The 21954-nt window shown below is 39.8% G+C and overlaps 1 protein-coding gene across 5 annotated transcripts in view; it reads left to right on the forward strand.

Annotated features, from left to right (window-relative positions):
- SATB2 (SATB homeobox 2) overlaps nucleotides 1-21954 on the forward strand; it is a 190467-nt gene that overhangs the window by 139440 nt on the left and 29073 nt on the right. For all 5 annotated transcript variants that reach the window (XM_056534454.1, XM_056534453.1, XM_056534452.1 and 2 more), the window contains one exon: nucleotides 8690-8887. In XM_056534454.1, the coding sequence (XP_056390429.1) occupies nucleotides 8690-8887 (198 nt within the window). The remainder of the gene's footprint in view (nucleotides 1-8689; nucleotides 8888-21954) is intronic.

Here is a 21954-nt window from a genome sequence, read left to right on the forward strand (position 1 = left end):
TGTATTTTGATAATATATTGTCATTGTGTTGGGGAACTTCTGAAGTACCGTATATTGACACTGTGGTAATTTTGATTTAAGGGAGACTATTAAGCTGTGGTGACAAACCATAGCAAATTGTATGATCATTATATTTCTCTGCCCAAGTAAAAAGCACTGAGCAGAGATTTACATCCTACAATTTTAGGTGTTTGACTCCTTAAATGGGTACTCCAGTGGAAAACGTTTTTTCTTTAAATCAACTGGTGCCAGAAAGTTGAACAGATTTGTAAATTACTTCTGTTAAAAAATCTTAATCCTTTCAGTATTTATTAGCTGCTGAATACTACAGAGGAAATTCTTTTCTATTTGGAACACAGTGCTCTCTGCTTACATCACGAGCACAGTGCTTTCTGCTGACATCTCTGTCCATTTTATGAACTGTCCAGAGCAGCATATGTTTGCTATGGGGATTTTCTCCTACTCTGGCCAGTTCTTAAAATGGGCAGAGATGTCAGCAGAGAGCACTGTGCTCGTGATTCAGCAGAGAGCTCTGTGTTCCAAAAAGAAAATAATTTCCTCTGTAGTATTCAGCAGCTAATAAGTTCTGGAAGGATTAAGATTTTTTAATAGAAGTAATTTACAAATCTGTTTAACTTTCTGGCACCAGTTGATTTAAAAAAAAGTTTTCCACCGGAGTACCCCTTTAACCTGTTGAAGACAGAGGGCGCCCTCCGCCCACTCCCTGTCTATGATGCAGGGCCACGCTGTGGCTACGCGTCATAGCAGGTCGTGCCCAGTACCTAGCAACGGCCAGGACCCGTGGTTAATAATGTGTTTCAAGTTGAACGCCGCGTCTAAAGTGAAAGTAAACCATTGCCGGTTAGCTCAGGGGGCTGTTCGGTATCGCCGCAATGAAATCACGGCAGCTTACAGGACAGCAGGAGGGTCCCTACCTTCATCCTCGCTGTCTGATCGATGAATGACTGCTCAGTGCCTGAGATCCAGGCATGAACAGTCAAGCGGCAGAATCATTGATCACTGGTTTCCTATGAGAAACCATTGATCAATGTAAAAGATCAGTGTGTGCAGTGTTATAGCCCCCTATGGGAGCTATAACATGGCAAAAAAAAAAAAGTGAAAAAAAAGTGAATAAAGATCCCCCTTCCCTAATAAAAGTTAAAAAAAAACTGTCTAAATAAATATAAACATATGTGGTATCACCGCATGCAGAAATGTCTTAATTATAAAAATATATAATTAATTACACCGCACGGTCAATAGCGTACGCGCAAAAAAATTAATTCCAATTCCAATGTTCAAAATAGCGTATTTTTGGTCACTTTTTATATCATGAAAAAATTAATAAAAAGTGATCAAAAATTCTGCTCAATACATAAATGGTACCGCTAAAAACTTCAGATCACGGTGCAAAAAATGAGCCCTTATACCACCCTGTACACGGAAAAATGACTCTGTAGAATTTTGGGTAAAATGACTGATGTCATTACAAAGTAGAATTGGTGGCACAAAAAATAAGCAATCATATGGATTTTTAGGTACAAAATTGAAAGGGTTATAATTTTTAAAAGGTACGGAGGAAAAAATGAAAGTGCAAAAACAGAAAAACCCTCCATCCCCAAGGGGTTAAGCCCCTTGTATTGATTTCAATCTCCACACTGTTCTAAACAGGACTAACAAGAGACCAAGGGGATCCTTAACCCCTTGACGACAATGGACGTAAATGTATGTCATGGTGCCTTGGTGCTTAACACACCATGACATACATTTATGCTCCCCCATGACCACGAGCACTGGACCGGTGTAACCCCTCAGATGCCCTGATCAATACAGATCACGGCATCTGCGGCAGTGCGGTACTTTAAATGGATGATCGGATCGCCCGCAGCGCTGCCGCAAGGATCCAATCATCCATAATGGCGGACGGAGGTCCCCTCACCTGCCTCCGTCCATCTCCAGGTGTCTTCTGCTCTGGTCTGAGATTGAGCAGACCAGAGAAGAAGATCACCGATAACACTGATCTGTGCTATGCCCTATGCAGAGCACTGAACAGTATTAGCAATCAAGTCCCCTATGGGTACTATTAAAGTGTAAAAAAAAAAGTTAAAAAATAAGTTAAAAAATTTGAAAAATCCTTTCCCCCAATAAAAACTTAAATCATCCATTTTCCCAATTTACCCCCCCCCAAAAAAAAAAAAAAAAAGTTCATAAACATATTTGGTATCGCCGTGTGAGTAAAAGTCTGAACTATCAAAATGTATTGAAAATTATCCCCTACGGTGAACGACGTAAATGTCACATTTTATTCCCCAAAAAATTCATTAAAAAATTATAAAAAGTAAAACCAAAGCAAAAGTGGTACAGATAAAAACTACAGATCACAGCGCAAAAAATGAGACCTTATGCTGCTCCATATATGGAAAAATTAGAAAGTTATAGGTGGTCAAAATAGGGCAATTTGAAGCATACTAATGTTGTTAAAATAGTTTCAGATTTTTTTTAAGCGGTAAAATTATAGAAAAGCATATACCATGGGTATAATTTTAATCGTATTGACCCACAGAATAAAGAAAACATGTTATTTCTACCATAAAGTGTACACCGTGAAAACAAAACCTTCCAAAATTTGCTAAATCGCGGTTTTCTTTTCAATTTTCCCACATAAATAATACTTTTTGGGTTGCGCCGTACATTTTATGGTAAAATAAGTGATGGCATTACAAAGGGAAATTGGTGACACAAAAAACAAACCCTCATATGGGTCTGTGGATGGAAATATAAAAGAGTTATGCTTTTTAGAAGGCGAGGAGAAAAAAATGAAAATGCTAAAATAAAATTGGCCTGGTCCTTAAAGGGGTACTCTGCCCCTAGACATCTTATCCCCTATCCAAAGGAGTCTAAGATGTCTGATCGCGGAGGTCCTGCTGCTGGGGACCCCCGGGATCTCTGCTTCAGCACCCTGCTGCCATTACAGCACAGAGCAAACTCGCTCTGTGCGTAATGACGGGCGATACAGGGGCCGGAGCATCGTGACGTTATGGTCCCGCCCCCCTGTGACATAATTCCCCGCCCCTTAATGCAAGTCTATAGAAGAGGGCGTGATGGCCGCCACGCTCCCTCCCATAGACTTGTATTAAGGGGCCGTGATGTTATGAGGGGTGGAGCTGTGACGTCACTATGCTCCGACCCCTGTCTCACCTGTCATTACGAGTAATGACAGGTGGGTGTCCCCAGCGGCGAGACCCCCGCGATAAGATGTCCAGGGGCAGAGTACCCCTTTAAGGCCAAAATGGGCTTGTTCCTTTAGGGGTTAAAGGGGTCCTGCACCTTCAATCCTTCAATCGAGCATTTATTAGGCTAACAATTATCTCTCCATACATATAAACATGTGCTCTCAAGAGAGAGAGAAGGGCTATGCTGCTGCCAGGCAGCTCTGGTGGCAGATTGTCTCTCTGAGAGCAAAAGGCCCATCCCTTTTTCTCCATAACATGATCTGTCAGGGGAGAATCCAGAGGCCCCATATATTTCAGACAGTTGTCTGGCATTGTCAAAGTTGGTGAATTGATGACTTTTAATTAAAGTGCATGGGGACTTTACTCTGGAGTGCTACTTTACCTACCTACTTGTCTGTAAATGGAAATGAACATTGTAGTTAATACTAATTTTCTTTCCATGAGAAATGTAGGGTTTAAAAAACAATTTGTAGCACAATGACCAGAGGTGTTACTTGTAGCTTTTGGGCCCCGATGCAAAATGTATAACCGGGCCCCATGTTTACAGTGTGTCATTTATGATACTGGTCTTTCCTTTTGGGCTTGAGGTGTCTTTGGGCCCACTTGAGCAACAGGGCCCCAGTGCAACTGCTAACTTTCACCCCCTATAGTTACGCCCCTGACAATGACCGTATTGAGCTTCCATTTTTATAAATAAATGAAACACTGCCAACCACAGTGTTCTCTCCAGGGTTCAGGAACAGTTGAAACAACTGCCAATGTGCATTGTAAGTAAAGCCTTAGCTGCCATAACAGTTGGTATGGACTCAGACTGTGGGGGACCAGTGCCCATTTATTCTTTTCACCCTTTTCAGGAATAAAATTGTAGTCAGAATAATTTTTTGTGACACAGATCTAGCCTTTGGTTATTGCTAAAGTAAAAGTAATTATTCTGTAGTTGCTATTACTGAAAGTCAATTTACTGTCAGCCAAGTGGAGCCCATTACTGTCTTGTTATGGGGTCCTATAAATGTTATTTATTTCCCTGACTGCTAAGTGTGAGAACCATGCCAGACAACCCAAATCTCAACCTAATGGACCTTTATACTGTATGCCTGCAGTGGAGAATGGGACAAGGGGCAGGGTTCCTACTGTTCTATGACATTATAAAGGAAAATAACGTGGATCTGGAGGGACAAAAACGGCAGAGCTTCCTCATGGAACAAGTATCGTCTGGTACATAATATGTGTGTCGAGCAGATAGTGTGTGGTGAGTGTAGTTGTACCACTCACCTTGCTTAGTTGTGTATAATGACACAACTGCAATAGTGCTTAGACAGTCAGATAGGTGAGGCAGCCTCCTGGTTCCGGGTCTTGGAATGCTCCCAGCCGGTCAGTGGAATGGTAGGTTTAGGAAAAAGATACCAGGTTGTTACCACCATGTTGCCATGCCTACCTGATGAAGGAGCTCCAAAGCTCTGAAACGCGTTGTTTTCTTTGGCAATAAAAATTCCTTTTTGAAGAAACTGTTATCCATCGCTGGTGGGTTGCGCAGACAACCTGGTATCTTTTTCCTAAACCTACCATTATAAAGGAAAATAAATTACATGTAAATAAACCCATAGAAAACAGCACAATGACTAAGTTAGAGTTTTTTTCTTCTTTGCACAGATTCCATTGTAGATTATACATTTGAATCTGTGTGAGATCTACATGAAATCTGTATTCTGTTAAATTCAATAGGAATTGAAATCTACCTTGTCACTCAAAAACCTACTGATAGGTCTATTTGGAATTTAGATTGTGAGACCCAATGAGGATAGGGACCACTGTGAGGGAAAATGGCAATCTCTGTAGTCATATGTATGGTCCTACTAAGTGATTAAGTGTGTATATATATATAAAGCTGTCAAGCACTGAATAGGACCGCCCACTTGACTACTTAGCCCAGAATAAATTACAAGTTATCCTGGAACTTTTCCCACAAAGCTATTTATCAATCAGCTCAGCTCCTCCTGCATTGTAATATGATGCCTGCACTGTAAGTTTTTTTTCCCCCCCAAAGGAGAATCCTTTTTATAAAAAAAAAAACTAAAGTACTTGATCGCTACAGTGTAAACTTATATACATTTTTTTTATCAGATAGTAAGCTAGATGATAGATAGATGCTTGCTTGATGTTTTATGATAGCATGCTTGAAAAAGGCTGCACAGGCAGCCGAAACGTTGCATCTGCCCCTACTTTTTTCTCCGCAAATTAAGTGCTGCAGCCATTTTTGCTTTTGTCTAGATTTGGACCTGTGACTGAGGACTATTGGCCACTTGCACCATGTAACATGTACCTTGACATGAGATAGACAGATAGATTCGGATTTCTATGTGTTTGTGGTTATGTTCTTTCTTAATACACAATAAATATTTGCCTGACACTTTCTGTTAATCTGAGGATCCATCTATTCATCCATATGGCAGATTTATAACTCTTCCAATTACCGCTCAAATTATTGCTAATATTAGCTCATGAAAGTGTTTCTGCTCTGCAGGTTGGTTATTATTTATAAAAATCACACAAGCAGCTGATACATTCATAAGCTAATTATTTCGGCAGCTGGGTACACACTGAGCAATATGGCTGCAACTGAGCAGATTTTTTTTGGTACTTGCTGTAGTGAATTCATGCAGTGAGGGAATAGTACACAAGGCAGATTTAACTTGTATTCATCGATACTATTCCTCTAAAAAAGCAGTGCTCAGACACTGTGTCACTTATGTCTTTAAATATTATTTATTTATTTTTAATCTTTTTGTTATTATTTTATGACAAATATGAAACAATAAACAGTGATGGTATGAATAGTCAATCAATTTCAATAAAGCTTTTCCATGCTTCAACATAAATCAGTTTTATTTACGGCATGATCCAAACTGTGTAGCATGGCTATTTGACTTTTTTTTTTTAAACTACGGTATGTTAAAAAGTCTTATTTCATAAATAATAGTAATAAGTAACTTTGGTGTTACAAACATCTCCTAAATCAGGTACATACAATACATGCCTTTATTTACACTATTAACGCTTCCCAAAAAAGTGGGCCTTGTAACTTAATCCCAAAAGCAAATGATCATTTATGCTTTATCAATTCACAAGTTGAATAATGCGCATAATGGTGTATTAGAAATATCTAACATCACACATCAATGTTACATTGAATGAATCCAAATAACTCTGTGAAATATATACCATTGTTTTACTATGGTAGACGTATCACAGGGGTGTATTGCTGGGAATGTACAGAACATTCCGTCTTTGGACCACTTTATTTGAAAGTATCTACGGCCAGCTGGGGGCCTACATCTTCACAGCAGTAAGTGTATGTTATTTTGTTGGCTTACAATCCTACAATCTTCAAGCATTCATAATGCTGTCAGCACTACAAACTCAAAAGTTGCATAGATCAGTGACAACTAGTGTTGGAGGACAGTGTGGATGTGTTCACTTGTTAAAAAAAAAATCTTTCATCCTCTCCCTCATCCAGAATAGAGCAGGTCTGTGCAAATGTGGCCTTTCTCTTGTAAAAACAAGGCAGTCTTGTGTTACAGATTACCCGATAAATCCCCAGTGCCTTCACAGTTCACTGCCTACAGCTGCTACAGATGGGCAGGAGCCCTCTCTGTCTCTGCTCTGTGCTGTGCAGCCGCCAGTTGAAGGAGAAAATGGAATGATCAGGCTATTAACATCGGAGCCGTGAGGAAGACGAGGCACAATAAGAACAGCTGGTGTTTCTGCCTTGGCCGATACAGCGAAGATAATCAAATCTTGCCTTTCCCCCCTATTTATTTATGTTTGGGGAGCGATGTGTGGTGGAGGATGGGAGGAAATGAGGGCATTAGAGGTTAAAGAGTTAATCGCGGAATCTGTAATACACAGAGTCACTTTCAAGCACTCATTGACAGATTGGTTGTAGTGGGCAATAGACCGGATTTACCAATGGTGGTTTTCACCACGATTCAATGAAATATCTGATTGATATAATTTCCACTATTTCCAAATTAGTAAAACAATCAGATGAAATAATTAAAAATGATTGGACTGGCATTAAAAATTCCAAAGGTTATAACTGCGATCATGAAGTATAAACATTGAGCAGTTGGAAAAACCTTATTACGTGGAATAGCAAGGCTTTATTTTATTAACAATTTCTCCTATACAATCATTCCCATGCTGGCAAAATGTTACTGAGTGTATATAGGGCCAGCTCACGTTAGTGGGATTGGGGGCCAAACTTATCCAGCTTTATTAGAAGAACGCTCGGGCATGTAACGTCTTGCGCTTGATGTCTGAAGGTACCTTTTTGGAAGCACAAAATTGGACTAGTTAAATAGGAATGCAGCGTCAGTGCAGGAATGTATTACTATTTTCATAACTCTGTCTTAAAACAACTTTTAAGTGTTGAAAAAAGTCAACATAAATCAAGAAGGACTTGCCTTCTGTTCAGTGCTACAGGTACTAAACAGGGATGTCTGTTATGATTTGACTGTAAATGACCGATCACAGCAATATATGCTCCACACAGATGGGAAGAAAAGCCCCCACACATGTCATACTGTAACTTTCTAACCTACTTTACTATGAGTTAGCTTCAAAGAATGCAGAGGGTGCCATTGCACCTGGGCCCTGATGTCAGATAAGGGCCATAGGATCCACCTTTATTTTGGAGAATAGCAGTAACATATATAAAAATATATTACTATGCACATATTTTGCTTTACTAAAAAAAACTATTCAGATAATACAGTATATAATATATAGGGTGTGTTATTGCAGACAATTTGCATAATGTCCCAACTCTACACATCTGTATCCGACCCTGTAGACATGGAGCTAAATAAGTTAGGTATGATTCATCTAAACTCCTCTTGATATGGGGAAGAAAAATGGTTGTCACACATGATGGATTATAACAAGTAAACATAAGGTATTCATACAGTTCACCTCCGCCATTATGGTCATGGCTGTCCTGCAAGACTTTCAGTATGTTATGTGACTGATGATGGGTTTAGAACTTTAGGCTTATTTTAAGTCCAAAAACAGCCTACAGGTTTCTTATCATGGATTCAGCATTAGGAAGTTAAATCTGATGGCCCTGTTTATAGTGAGGCAAATAAATCAAGCTGCTGAATAAGCATGTTTGGCTGTTTTTGCCACTTCCATTGAACTTTTTGATTGAGGGACTATGCATGGTCGTCCAGCCGTTCTGCTGAGCATGCGCAGTTGGGGCCCCTTGTTCTCTGGAATAGTGGGGAGCCTTGAGGTTGGAACCCCACCTAAATGACTTTTTATAATCTGTCTGATATGCCAGTGATATAAAAAGGTTGTTAGGAAACAGAGTATTAATGTGTATCAAGCCTGTGTCTTTAGATAAAACTACTTCAACCTATGAATGTTTTAATCATCTTTAATTCATTCTTTTGCAACAGGGTTGGCTCTGTGAACTCCTCCGCTGGAAGGAAAATCCAAGCCCAGAAAACCGTACCCTGTGGGAGAATCTGTGCACCATTCGTCGTTTTCTTGGTCTCCCTCAGCATGAAAGAGATGCGGTGTATGAAGAAGAGTCAAGACATCATCACAGTGAGCGCATCCAGCATGTAGTACAGCTAACCCCAGAGCCTGTCCAGGTAAGAATCAGTCTACACAGTCTTGTCCACTGCTGACCGAAAAGTACACAGTAATTGTTATACCAAATGTGAGTATAGTAAATTCTACATTTCACATTGTTTAAAAAAAATCTACATTTTTTGCATTATAAATAGTAATACCATGTATGTATTGGAATAATGTACTCCTAACTCTAAATTATAATAGTGCAAGAATTAAGAAAAGGTTTCTCAATCATGTTAAAGCAGCAGGTCAAGTGGCTTTCTCAAGGTCACAGAAGACTAAATTGACTTCTATTAGTCTTATAATTTATAATCAGAGGTACATATTTCCCTATAATACACACTTCAGTTGTATCTATTTGCAGGGCCTATCCCATCCACCATGGGCTGATTAATAGGAGATTCCCTCATATGTCTCAAAGGGTTCTACAGCAACTATGTCTCTGTTCACATTTGTGTGGTTCAGTTGTTTTTGAACTGACAAGAGGCTTCATTATCAAAACAAATGAAAACCTAGTGGGAATTAAAGGACCACAATTCAATGGAGCATGTTAAAGGGGTATTCCCTGCAAAAACATTTTAAAAGGATAGGGGATAAGATGTCTGATCGCAGGGCGCCCGCTGCTGAGACCCCCCCCCCCTCCGGGTTTCCGGGACTGGGGACGTGATGTCACGCCACGCCCCCTCCATAGAATGCGGGTGTTGCAGGGAGATCGCGGGGGGAGGGGGGGGGGGGGGTTGCGGTGTCTCAGCAGTGAGACCCCCGCGATCAGACATCTTATCCTCCTTTGGATAGGGGATAAAATGTTTTTGCCCCGAACACCCCTTAAAGTACCCCTGGTGTCCATCACGCATGAATTGGTTTACGCGTTGTTGCTTCCATCATTAACATAAGCTGCAATGCAGATGTGAACAGTGCTTAAAATGTACATTACGTTGTTTTGCTGTATCTGGCGCACAGATCTGTATAAAACATGTGTAATTGCTATTCACCATATTTGAAGGAACAAGTCATTCTAATCATTCAGGGGGAGATTTATCAAAACCTGTGCAGAGGAAACGTTGATCAGTTGCCCATAGGAACCAATCAGATGGATTATTTTATTTTCTAGAGGCCTGGATAAAAATGAAAGAAGCGATCTTATTGGTTGTTATGGGCAACTGGTCAACTTTTCATCTCCACTAGGTTTGATAAATCTCCCCCTCAGTGCTTGGTACATGACAAGGTGTTTCCTTCAATGAGTCCAGCAACTGTTCTTTTCACTTAGTATTTCACAAAGAGATCTATGAAAGGCCACTTCTGCAAAAAGACATGAGCAGAGCATAGAAATAAATCCTACAAAAAGACATGAGCAGAGCATAGAAATAAATCTCAGGATCTGACCTCAAATTGTGACGTCTATAAAGATAATATTTATGGACATGTCATTACATCAATATTCAGTTATTCTCCAAAAGCTATGAGCATTATGTAGCATTACTCTTTATCTAATCTATGTTTTACTTGGGACCTTGTTCAAACCTGTCTATACCCTCATGTTTCTTCTCTCCTTTCAATCTTTTTAATTATCATTCAAGGCCACTTTCCAAAACATTCTTTGAGTTCTTACTAAGAATGGGTCTCATAAGAAGGATGAAGACCTCTAAATAAATCAGAGAACAGTTTTAAAGGGGTTATGCAAGAATAGAAAAACACAGCTAATTTCTTTCAAAAGCAGCTCCACGTCTGTCTCCAGATTGGGTGTGGTTTTACAACTTGGCTTTATTCACTTCAATAGAACTGCGCTGCAGAACCACACCTAACCTGGAGACAGAATGGGAGCAGTTAAAAAAAAAAAAAAAGTAGCTCTGTTTTTCTATTCCTGAATAACCCCTTTAATGGGCAGAACTAGGCAGTCCCTACTATAAATATCCAGGTTGAATTAATGCCCACCAATGAGAGTATATCAATTTCACCTGTGGCAAATGGCTGGTACACGCCATCTTCACATTTTTTATGATCACCAGAAGCCTGCTGTTAAGGACTAGCACCTAAGTGTATGATACCATAATGGTGCAGGCTCAAAAGCTGTGCCCACATCATTACCCTCAGGAGGACTGTGACAGCCCACCTCCCACCATAATGGCTGAGATCAAAGATAACTCAGATCTCAGCACTTTGAGCCTGTCAGTAGTAATTGTGACTTCTAGGTTATGAATACAAATAGAGGGGTTCACTTTGTCCTCTTTTTGCCCCACCTCACATATAAAATACCTGCAATAGTACAGTTGTTTTTTTATTTTTATTTTATTTTTTTTGCAACTACCCCGCAAAAAATAAAAATAAATAAAAATGTTAATGGAAAAGCTATTAAAAATATAAGCACTCATAGACAACATATTTGTACCCTAAAATAAATAAGCCTTCACATATATCTAAATGGAGAAAAAAACTGGCACAGCTGTTGTAATACTGTGAGGGAAAGTTTTATTGTGGCCCCTTGAATTAGAACAATATGACAATGTGGCCCTCAGACCGCATTGGTGAGTGCACCACTGCTGAAGATGAATGTGATAAGTTGTAGAATGTCAGGATCAGAGTCTTATCTACTAAGAACTGTGCTGCACCTTGGAGACATTCTCTACAATTGCTTCTGAGGCCTTACCTGCCTCTTCTCTCATAAACTTCTCGCTGGGGACCTGCTTCTCACCTTCCTACCATAGTTTAAGTATGGCCTCTGGCCTACACTGCAAGAGACCTTATTGCTTGTGTAGATTTGTCTCTGCTAAAGTACATGAAGAATACAAGCAATAAGGTGAGAATCTCACTAGCTGGATACGGAAGGTTTAACCTGTCCTGTGCCAGATAATGTTCTGCTATCACCCTGTGTTATCATTTGTTGATAGATGCAGGTAGCATTTTTGCAAGTGGAAAAATTTGGTATGTACATCTATCATACGTGAATGATAGTCACAGTCTAATATTCTGTCCAAATCGGTAATTTTTCATTTTGTAGTGAAGGCTCTGAACTCTCTCTATGTCTATAATGACAGTGAAATGTCATATTCTTGATGAACAAGTTTTTTAATGTGTCTCTGTTTTTTCAATTAGACACATCCCTTTACAGGAATTCTTGACATACCCATATTTTGCATTAAGAGCTATTAAAGTAAAATAAGGTATTTACTTACAGTAGCTCCACGTCACTGCTGATAACATAAAGTTTATTTGTTTCCTTTGTGGCAACCATGAACTTCATCTATAGACCTGGTTGTGACCCGACATTCTTTTCATCTAAGAATATACCGTACATTGCATCATCAGTCATGTTATATTGCAGTTGTCTTTTAAGGGGGCTCTATCACTTAAATGGGGATGAACTGTAGATGGATAGAGTTATTTCTGGAAACAGACCCTTTGTTAAGTATCAGACATACTATGTTATGTGTAGGGGCTGTTACTTGTGGACAACTGTTTTATTGTGTGTGTTTGGACTGTATGTGACAGGGGTTAAATTTACCCATATAAATTTAGGAAGAAATTTATCGTGACTGACATTGTATACACCGTTTCAAACTTGACCCACCTTCCCGTTAAGCCCCACATATTTTTTTTAGTGCTAAAGTGCGTAAAAAAGAGAAAAGTTGCATATTTCTTTCTTTGTTTGTGCAACAATGTTCAAGTTTTGAACAGTAAAACTTTTTTACAAGCTTTGTTACCCCCCCCCCCCCCCCCCGCGAAAAAGAAAAGAAAAAAAGGAAATCCAGGTCGTAGATTAAAATTTCTTCTTTTAATGATCCTTCTTTAAAGGGGTTATCCAGGAAAAACTTTTTTATTTATATATCAACTGGCTTCAGAAAGTTAAACAGATTTGTAAACTATTTCTATTAAAAAAATCTTAATCCTTTCAGTACTTATGATCTGCTGAAGTTGAGTTGTTCTTTTCTGTCTAAGTGCTCTCTGATGACACCTGTCTCGGGAACTGTCCAGAGTAGAAGGAAATTCCTATAGCAAACCTCTTCTACTCTGTGCAGTTCCTGAGACATGCAGAGATGTCAGCAGAGAGCGAGAGCACTGTTGCCAAGCAAAAAAGAACAACTCTACTTCAGCAGCTGATAATTAATAGAAGGATTAAGATTTTTTAACCCTTTAAGGACCAAGCCCATTTTGGCCTTAAGGACCAGACCAATTTAATTTTTGCATTTTCGTTTTTTCCTCCTCGCCTTCTAAAAATCATAACTCTCTTATATTTCCATCCACAGACCCATATGAGGGCTTGTTTTATGCGTCACCAATTGTACTTTGTAATGACATCACTTATTTTACCATAAAATGTATGGCGCAACCAAACAATTATTATTTATGTCGCAAAATTTGAAAAGAAAACCGCAATTTAGCAAATTTTGGAAGGTTTTGTTTTCACGCTGTACACTTTCTGGTAAAAATGACATGTTTTCTTTATTCTGTGGTTGATTAAAATTATATATATGATTAAAATATGTATGATTAAAATGATACCCATGTTATATGCTTTTCTATAATTGTACCGCTTAAAAAAATCTCAAACCATTTAAACAAAATTAGTATGTTTGAAATTGCCCTATTTTGACCACCTCTAACTTTCGAATTTTTCCGTATATGGGGTGATATGAGGGCTCATTTTTTGTGCCATGATCTGTAGTTTATATTAGTCCACTTTTGCTTAGGTTTTACTTTTTATTCATTTTTTATTAATTTTTGTTTTTTATTTTGGACTTTTTTTTATTTTTTTACGTTTACGCCGTTCACCGTACGGGATAATTAACAATATATTTTAATAGTTAATACTTTTACGCACGTGGCGATAACAAATATGTGTATTAATTATTTGTTTACGCTTTTTTGGGGGTAAAATGGGGAAAAACGGACGTTTTACTTTTTATTGGGGGAGGGGATTTTTCAAATTTTTTTACTTTTTTATTTTACATTTTTTTACTTTTTTTTTTTTTTACACTTTTTATGTCCCCATAGGGGACTATTCATTGCAATCAGTTTATTGCTAATACTGTGCAGTGCTATGTATAGGATACAGCACTGCTCAGTATTATCGGTGATCTTCTGCTCTGGTCGGAGCAAGGTGAGGGGACCTCCGGCTGCCATGCTGGATGATCGGATCCCCGCGGCAGCGCTGCGGGCGATCCGATCGTCCATTCAAACTACTGCAATGCCATGTATTGATCATGGCATAGGATTTCCGCCATTTCCGGCGGGTCCCTGGCTGCTGATATGCTCGCGATCATGTCGGCGCGTAAATGGATGCCATGGTGCGCTAAGTACCACGTCACCATGACGTACATTTACGTCATTTGTAGTTAAGGGGTTAATAGAAGTAATTTACAAATCTGTTTTAACTTTCTGGAGCCAGTTGATAAATAAAAAAATAAAAATAACTTTAAAAACATAGGCATCCCAAAAATGTAAACCCATTAGGATGCATTTGCATCATCTGTGTCAATACTCATGGCGTGGAAAGTGGAGATACGGGTGAACTGATCTTTTTCTTTATATATCTCTTAAAGTGGTATTCCAGCATTTAAAGACATATCGTCTATTCACAGGATAGGGCATAAGTGCTTGATTGTGGGGGGGGGGGGGGGGGGGGTATTGTGACCTCTGAAACCCCTTGCAATTTACACAACAAAATCTGACTCTCTTCACTAAATGAAGCAGCATGTCAGCATTGCCTATGGGAGCACCAGAGATACCTACTGTATGTGCTGTACTTGGGTATCTCCAGTACTTCCAAAGACAATGCTTGGAATGCGAGTTTCCCCACCATTCCATGCAGCGGAAAGAGCCAGACTCCATTGTGGAGATCATGGGGGGAAAGAGGGAGGGATGCTACACCCCGACCCCCCCCCCCCCAGACTGCCCACCCCCCATCAGACACTCATCCCCTATGCTGTGGATATGTTGGATATTTTATACAAAAGTATTAAACCTGTCATCTTAGGGGTATGATCAAAATATTTTGTAAATATACCAATTATTTGCCAACATACTGAAAAACTATAATTCACCTATAATATCCAGTATGCTTTAGACTGCTAGGCATTGGATCGATGCATGTGTGGATGTTCACATTACGATTCTCATTGTTCTGCCTTACTGAATTATATTACTTAAGATATTATAGTTGCATCAGGGCCATATATGTTTTCTGTGTATTGTAGGTTACTTAAGAAATCATACATAGTCTTATTGGTGTTTTCGCCAACACATAAAGGTATAAAGATTATTGCGCACATCTGCTTTATCTATGTATGCTGGTATAATTCTGTGTGACCTACATTTTCTAACGTATTTTACACACAAAGTAAAACTAGTAGAAAATGTTTATTCCACCTGTACAATGGGTACGTTTGTTATCTACAGTATATTGTATACTGTCAACTACAAGCTAATCGACAGTATGCAGGGAAATAGAGATGAGCGAACTTACAGTAAATTTGATTCGTCACGAACTTCGAAGCTCGGCGGTTGCTGACTTTTCCTGCATAAATTAGTTCAGCTTCCCGGTGCTCCGGTGGGCTGGAAAAGGTGGATACAGTCCTAGGAAAGAGTCTCCTAGGACTGTATCCACCTTTTCAAGCCCACGGGAGCACCTGAAAGCTGAACTCATTTATGCAGGAGAAGTCAGCAACCGCCGAGCCGAGAAGTTCGTGACGAATCGAATTTACTGTAAGTTCGCTCATCTCTACAGGGAAATAATACAGACTTTATCATGACTATATCTGCATAATACATACTCAAGGTATCCTTAATCTTCAATAGCTATTGGTCAAATGTTCTTTAGGCCAACATCTATTCCTCCCTCCCCTCCCTTACCATTTTCAATAGGCAGTGGTAGTCACTCCATATAGAACAAATGGATAAGGTACTGAAATTCAACATGGCTCATCCTTCATTTACCCAACATCATCTGTCATGGCAGAACTGGAAGGCCCACACACATTATTTTCTCTCCGACTTTTGTCTAATGTGTATGGTGGTGCTTAGTTTGACAGTCTGGTGTTTTCAATATGATAGCTGGGCTGCCATTGGATCCTATAAATATAGCCCCATGTGGACTTGTTTCTTTCTGGAGTGGTTGTAATTTAAGTGGCACCATTTTAGGGTACATATAATGTCCTTTATTTATAGCAGCAGCATATTCCACAGCACTGTACAGTCATCACTCAAATTGGTCCATCATTAAAAAAAAAATGTTTCTAAGAGGAATGAAAAAGCAACAATTCCGTTATTGCTTTTTCTGGGTTAATATGATTGCAGCAATTAGAGATGAGCAAATTTTTGAAAAATTTGATTCGGCCGATTCCCTAAATTTTCCGAAAAAATTTGGTTCGCTCTGAATTTATTCACGGCGAATCACTATTAAAAACGGCTATTTCTGGCCTACAGAGAGGCTCAATAGGGGTGTAGAACACTTTGCTTTGTCCTAACATGCATAGGGAGTGTGCTATGTTAGTGAAATAATACTGTTATTCAGTATGACATGCAGATTACAGGCATCGCTATTAGAATCCCTGCCGCAGAGCGTCTGGATGTGGCAGATTTTTTTATGTCATTTTTATTTTATTTAATTTGAATTTATTACATTTTTTGATTACCCATTCTGGTGAGCATCGAGCTGGTGGTGCACCGCGAGGCAAGCTACCCTCTGTTCCAGCTCCTGCCTCTCCGCGCACCCCCATACTCTGAGTGTCCACTTGAAAAGGGAGGGACTGCTGTACCAGCAACTTTGAACAGGAGCACATTCAGCTTCTGTGCCATTGGATAAGTGAATGCATAAAGCTATAAGTGGCTGCAGTGAAAAAGCTCATTCTTGTATCTTAAAATCAAGCTGGCGGTCCTCTGCCAGGCGAGATACCACCTGATCCAGCCCATGCCTCTCAGCACCCGCCTGACTGTGAAAATGCAAATGTTTCATTTAATCAGTTATGGTTCATTGTTATCACTCCAAGCTGTTTCATTGGATTCTGGTGATAATTCCACAGGTAATATGATGGCGACAGCCATAGGGCCTCAGTCTTGAAAAGATTACATAGAGTTTTTTAAATTAAAATTTAAGATTTATATTAGATTCCCAAGTTTAATGTTCCAGTGTTTACTTTGAACAAATACTGTATGACCACAAAACCCAAACTAACAAGGAGTCACATGGTGGCACAATGACAGAGGCTAGATGTGGCAGCAGCATGAGGAGACCATAATCTGGCAGAATGACACAGCCTGGAATTGGCGGCAGCAAGAGGAGACCATATAGTGGCTGAATGACACAGCCTGCAGCTTGCGGCAGCATGAAGAGACCAAAGGACCTCGCAATCCCTAAGATTAAAAAATGAATTTTAAAATTTAAATTGAAGATTTATGATGCTGTCATAAAAATTTGTAAACAGAAACGGAGGGTGTGCAACTCAGCTCACACACCACAAGGACCAGAAGTAGAAAGGCTTCCTCTAGATTTTGCAGTGCTGGAGCTCGGAAAAAGCGGGCTGCCTGCCCGTGTAGACATAGATGCAAACAACGGTGGATCAGGCTTCACAGTAGGGTATTGTTAAAATCCAATCTTTAATAGAATCAATTAAAGCATAGAAAATAAAAGGATAAAAGACACGCTGACGCATTTTGGGCTAGTTTGCTCTGTGCAGTAATGACAGAGTGGTGCTGCAGCCGAGATCCCGGGGGTCCCAAGCGGTGGGCCCCCATGATCAGACATTTTGTCCCCTATCCTTTGAATAAGGTATAAGATGTCTAGGGACGGAGTACCCCTTTAACCTCTTAAGGACCCATGACGTATGCATACGTCATGAGTCCCGGTCCTGCGATATAACGCGGGGTCACACGGTGACCCCGCATCATATCGCGGAGGGCCCGGCGTCATAGTGAAGCCGGGACCCGCCTCTAATAGCTCGCGGCACTGATCGCTGTGCCGCGCGCTATTAACCCTTTAGCCGCGCGCTCAAAGCTGAGCCGCACGGCTAAAAACGAAAGTAAAAGTGCCCGGCTAGCTCAGGGAGCTGTTCGGGATCGCCGCGGTATAATCGCGGCATCCCGAACAGCTGTAGCACAGGAGGAGGTCTTCTTACCTTCTCCTGTGCTGTCCGATCGCCGAATGAATGCTTCAAGCCTGAGATCCAGGCTTGAGCATTCAATCGCCGAAAACACTGATTGATCCATTCCTATGGAGATGGATCAATCAGTGTAAAAGATCAGTAAATGCAATGTTATAGCCCCTTATGGGAGCTATAATGTTGCATAAGAAAAGTGTAAAAAAATCATTAACCCTTTCAATTATCCCTTCCCCTAATAAAAGTTTGAATCACCCGGCATTTCCAAAAATAAAAAAAACATTATGTAAATAATAATAAAAATAAACATATGTGGTATCGCCGCGTGCGGAAATGTCCGATTTATAAAAATATACCGCTTTTTAAACCGCTCGTTCAATGGCGTACGCGCAAAAAAATTCCAAAGTCCAAAATAGCGCATTTTTGATCACTTTTTATACCACAAAAAAGTGAATAAAAAGTGATCAAAAAGTCTGATCAGAACAAAAATGGTACCGCTAAAAACTTCAGATGACGGCGCAAAAAATGAGTCCTCAAAGCGCCCTGAACACAGAAAAATAAAAAAGTTATAGGGGTCAAAAGATGACCATTTTAAACGTATAAATTTTCCTGCATGTATTCATGATTTTTTTTCGGAAGTGATACAAATTCAAACCTATACAAGTAGGGTATCATTTTAACCGTATGGACCTACAGAATAAAGATAAGGTATCATTTTTGACAAAAAATGTACTGCGTAAAAATAGAAGCCCCCAAAACTTACAAAATTGTGTTTTTTCATCAATTTTGTCGCACATTGATTTTTTTTCCCGTTTCACCGTAGATTTTTGGGTAAAATGACTAATGTCATTACAAAGTAGAATTAGTGACGCAAAAATTAAGCCATTATATATAATTTTAGGTGAAAAGAGTTATGATTTTTTAAAGTTAAGGAGGAAAAATTGAAAATGAAAAAACAGAAAAAGCCCGGGTCCTTAAGGGGTTAATATCCCTGTATCTATGTCAGTTTATTATATAGTGATTATTTTTCATTTTTTTGCAAACAGCTTTTTGATCAATTTTAATTCCATTTTATTTTTTTTGTGTGTGGTTGATAAACAAAATCTGTCAATGCTTGAATTGCTGTTTTTATGTTATTCATTTTTACACAGATTTGAGATACATACAATTACAATTCCATAGTGAGGGTCATTATGGATGTGACAATACCAACTGTGCATTGTTTTTGTCATTTTTTTTCTATAGTAGAACTTTTTTTAACTTATGTTTTTTTCTTCTATAATTTTATTTTAAAACATATGTATTATAGTGTAATATGCTTGAGAGTGTAAAACTAATAGACATCCTATCAGGCTTTTATTAGGGCACTTTTAGGTCCAAATACAAAATGGCAGACTTGGGGGCCTTAATTAGACACTCAGCCGCCTTGGTAAGCCATTGGTACGTTGCAGCCACAATGTGAAGGTGCTAATGATGATGACAGAGGGAGCTTCCTTCCTCTGTAATCCACTGAGGTGTCGCAGTCGCTATTGATTGTGGCACCCAAGTGGTTAAATGGGCAGGGTCGTAGGTTCCTTCTATCAAAGTGATGCATTTCAGGTGAATTTCACCTTTAGGCGCACGACTAAGGGTGAGTTGCACCTGAAACATGTTACTTACCGTTATACTATGTTGTTCTATGTGTCCGTTTTGGAATTAAATTGATGCAACGTTGCCACGCTGAGATTTTCTTTCTTTTGTTTGCAATATGGAAATGGTTGCATAGTATGAAAAAACTCAACATAAGCCATCACAACGTTTTAATTGTTTTAACTATATTTACTAATCCACTACCTATCATGTCCCATTAGTGATAAATTACAGAATTTTCCATATGTAGATTTTAAACATTAATTTAGTTAAATGTTATCCTCAGAATAACTATGTGATAATGAGAGGGAACCATCAAAATCTTGATAATGGGGACCCAAGTCTCCCTTCAGAATGTAGCAGTGATACATTATGGTTAGACAGCGCCTTTAACACCCTATTTTCCAATAAGGTTTCCACCCTTCTGACAATTTAGTCAAAAATACAGATAGTATAGATAGACATCTTGGAATAGAAGTAAACACCTTTGGAATCAGGACATCCAAGGCTATAAAATTTTATAATAAACTATTTTTTTTTGGACTAACGGCAGGTCCTCTTTAAAATAGAAATACAGATGTTATCTCTCCAAGGAAGAGGATAATGCATATTTCATATATTTATGAAAGGTTTAGTCTTTATTAACTATTCCATTTCAAGATAACCTGAAAGCAATAATGAAGATAGACAGTGCAGTTATTAGTCATAAAACTGCTATCTTATGTACAGTTGATCAGGTGAGGGTGCAAAGCCAAAGGGGTGTTGTGAGTCTCTGCTGATACCTTATCAGGGCCCCAGCACACACCCTCTACCTTCTTCTGTGATATTCTGCCAACAAGGCTTTAAAATAGGTTAATGACTGAGGAATCCTCGGAATGTGACAGCACCTGCATGTTCTCTATTGTTTACTGTAAAATTTGCCACCCCTGCACAGCTGCTGTCAGACGTTACAAGTATACAGCTGTCCTGTAAATAGGAAGTCACTGAGCACATTACAGAATCAGACGGAGGCACCAGTCTATAGGGAATGCTGTAGGGGCAGCGCAACCTCTAGCTGGATAAAACCTTACAACTCAAGGATCTGTAGAGCTTGCATTCATTGAATTGACTTAGAATAGAAATGAAATAGGATGCATGCTTCTATGGAATGTTTAGCCTAAAGTCAGCAAAATAAATGTGACTTAGTTGTACTTTAACAATCTATCAGCAATTATTGATGTTGTTGTGTCGGTGAGTTGGTGTTGGTGAGACAATCCCTTTAATTGCTCTTGTCATGGAAAAACTGCAGTTGATGTAGTGGAATATACCATATTTTCCACCGTATAAGACACACTTTTTCTTATACGGGGGTGGGGGGGAAGTTGGTGTGTCTTATACAGCGAATACAAACCTATCGCGGCAGTCCCTGCGGTCATCAACGGCCGGGACCCGTGGCTAATACAGGACATCACCGATCGCTGTGATGCCCTGTATTAATCCTTCAGACGCGGCAATCAAAGCTGACCGCCGCGTCTGAAGCGAAAGTGAAAGTATCCCGGCTGCTCAGTCGGGCTGTTCGGGACCGCCGCGGTGAAATCGCAGCGTACCGAACAGCTTACAGGACACCGGGAGGGACCTTACCTGCCTCCTCGGTGTCTGCTCCATGCCGGGATCCCCTGAATGGCCGGCGCTCTCCTTCGACTTCATCACGTCGTTTTGCACGGCGTCCCGTCATCCAATAGGAGCGGTGTGCATAGAGACTTGATGACGGTGACGTGATGATGGCGACGGAGAGCGTGGATTCCGGGGAAGAAGATGTCCAGAGCGCCGGGGACACCACGGGGATGCAGTGACAGCGATGGAGCGACATCCAGGGCAGTGGTGACGGGTCCGGAGCGGCGGGGACACGTGAGTATTACCTCCTATACCAGTGGTCTTCAACCTGCGGACCTCCAGATGTTGCAAAACTACAACTCCCAGCATGCCCGGACAGCCAGCGGCTGTCCGGGCATGCTGGGAGATGTAGTTTTGCAACATCTTGAGGTCCACAGGTTGAAGATCACTATTGGGTTCAGAATCTTTTTTTTCTAGATTTTGCACCTTTAAAATTGGGTGCGTCTTATATGCCGGTGCGTCCTATAGGGTGAAAAATACGGTACATGCCATATAGGAAAAAACTTCAACATGTCAGAAGAATTAAGGCACTACACATTAGATTAAAGCCGATGACAACAGATGATTTTAACCAAAACGATCATTCATCGGGTAAAATTTTGCAACAAACTATCGTTTTAGCCGAATGATGATAGACTGCCATCCTCATGCTGGAAAGAAGAAAGCTGTGTTTTAAATTTGTTGCCAATATTCTGGAGAAAAGATTTTTTTTT

Source organism: Hyla sarda, chromosome 8 (genome assembly GCF_029499605.1).
Source record: "Hyla sarda isolate aHylSar1 chromosome 8, aHylSar1.hap1, whole genome shotgun sequence".
Lineage (NCBI taxonomy): Eukaryota > Metazoa > Chordata > Amphibia > Anura > Hylidae > Hyla > Hyla sarda.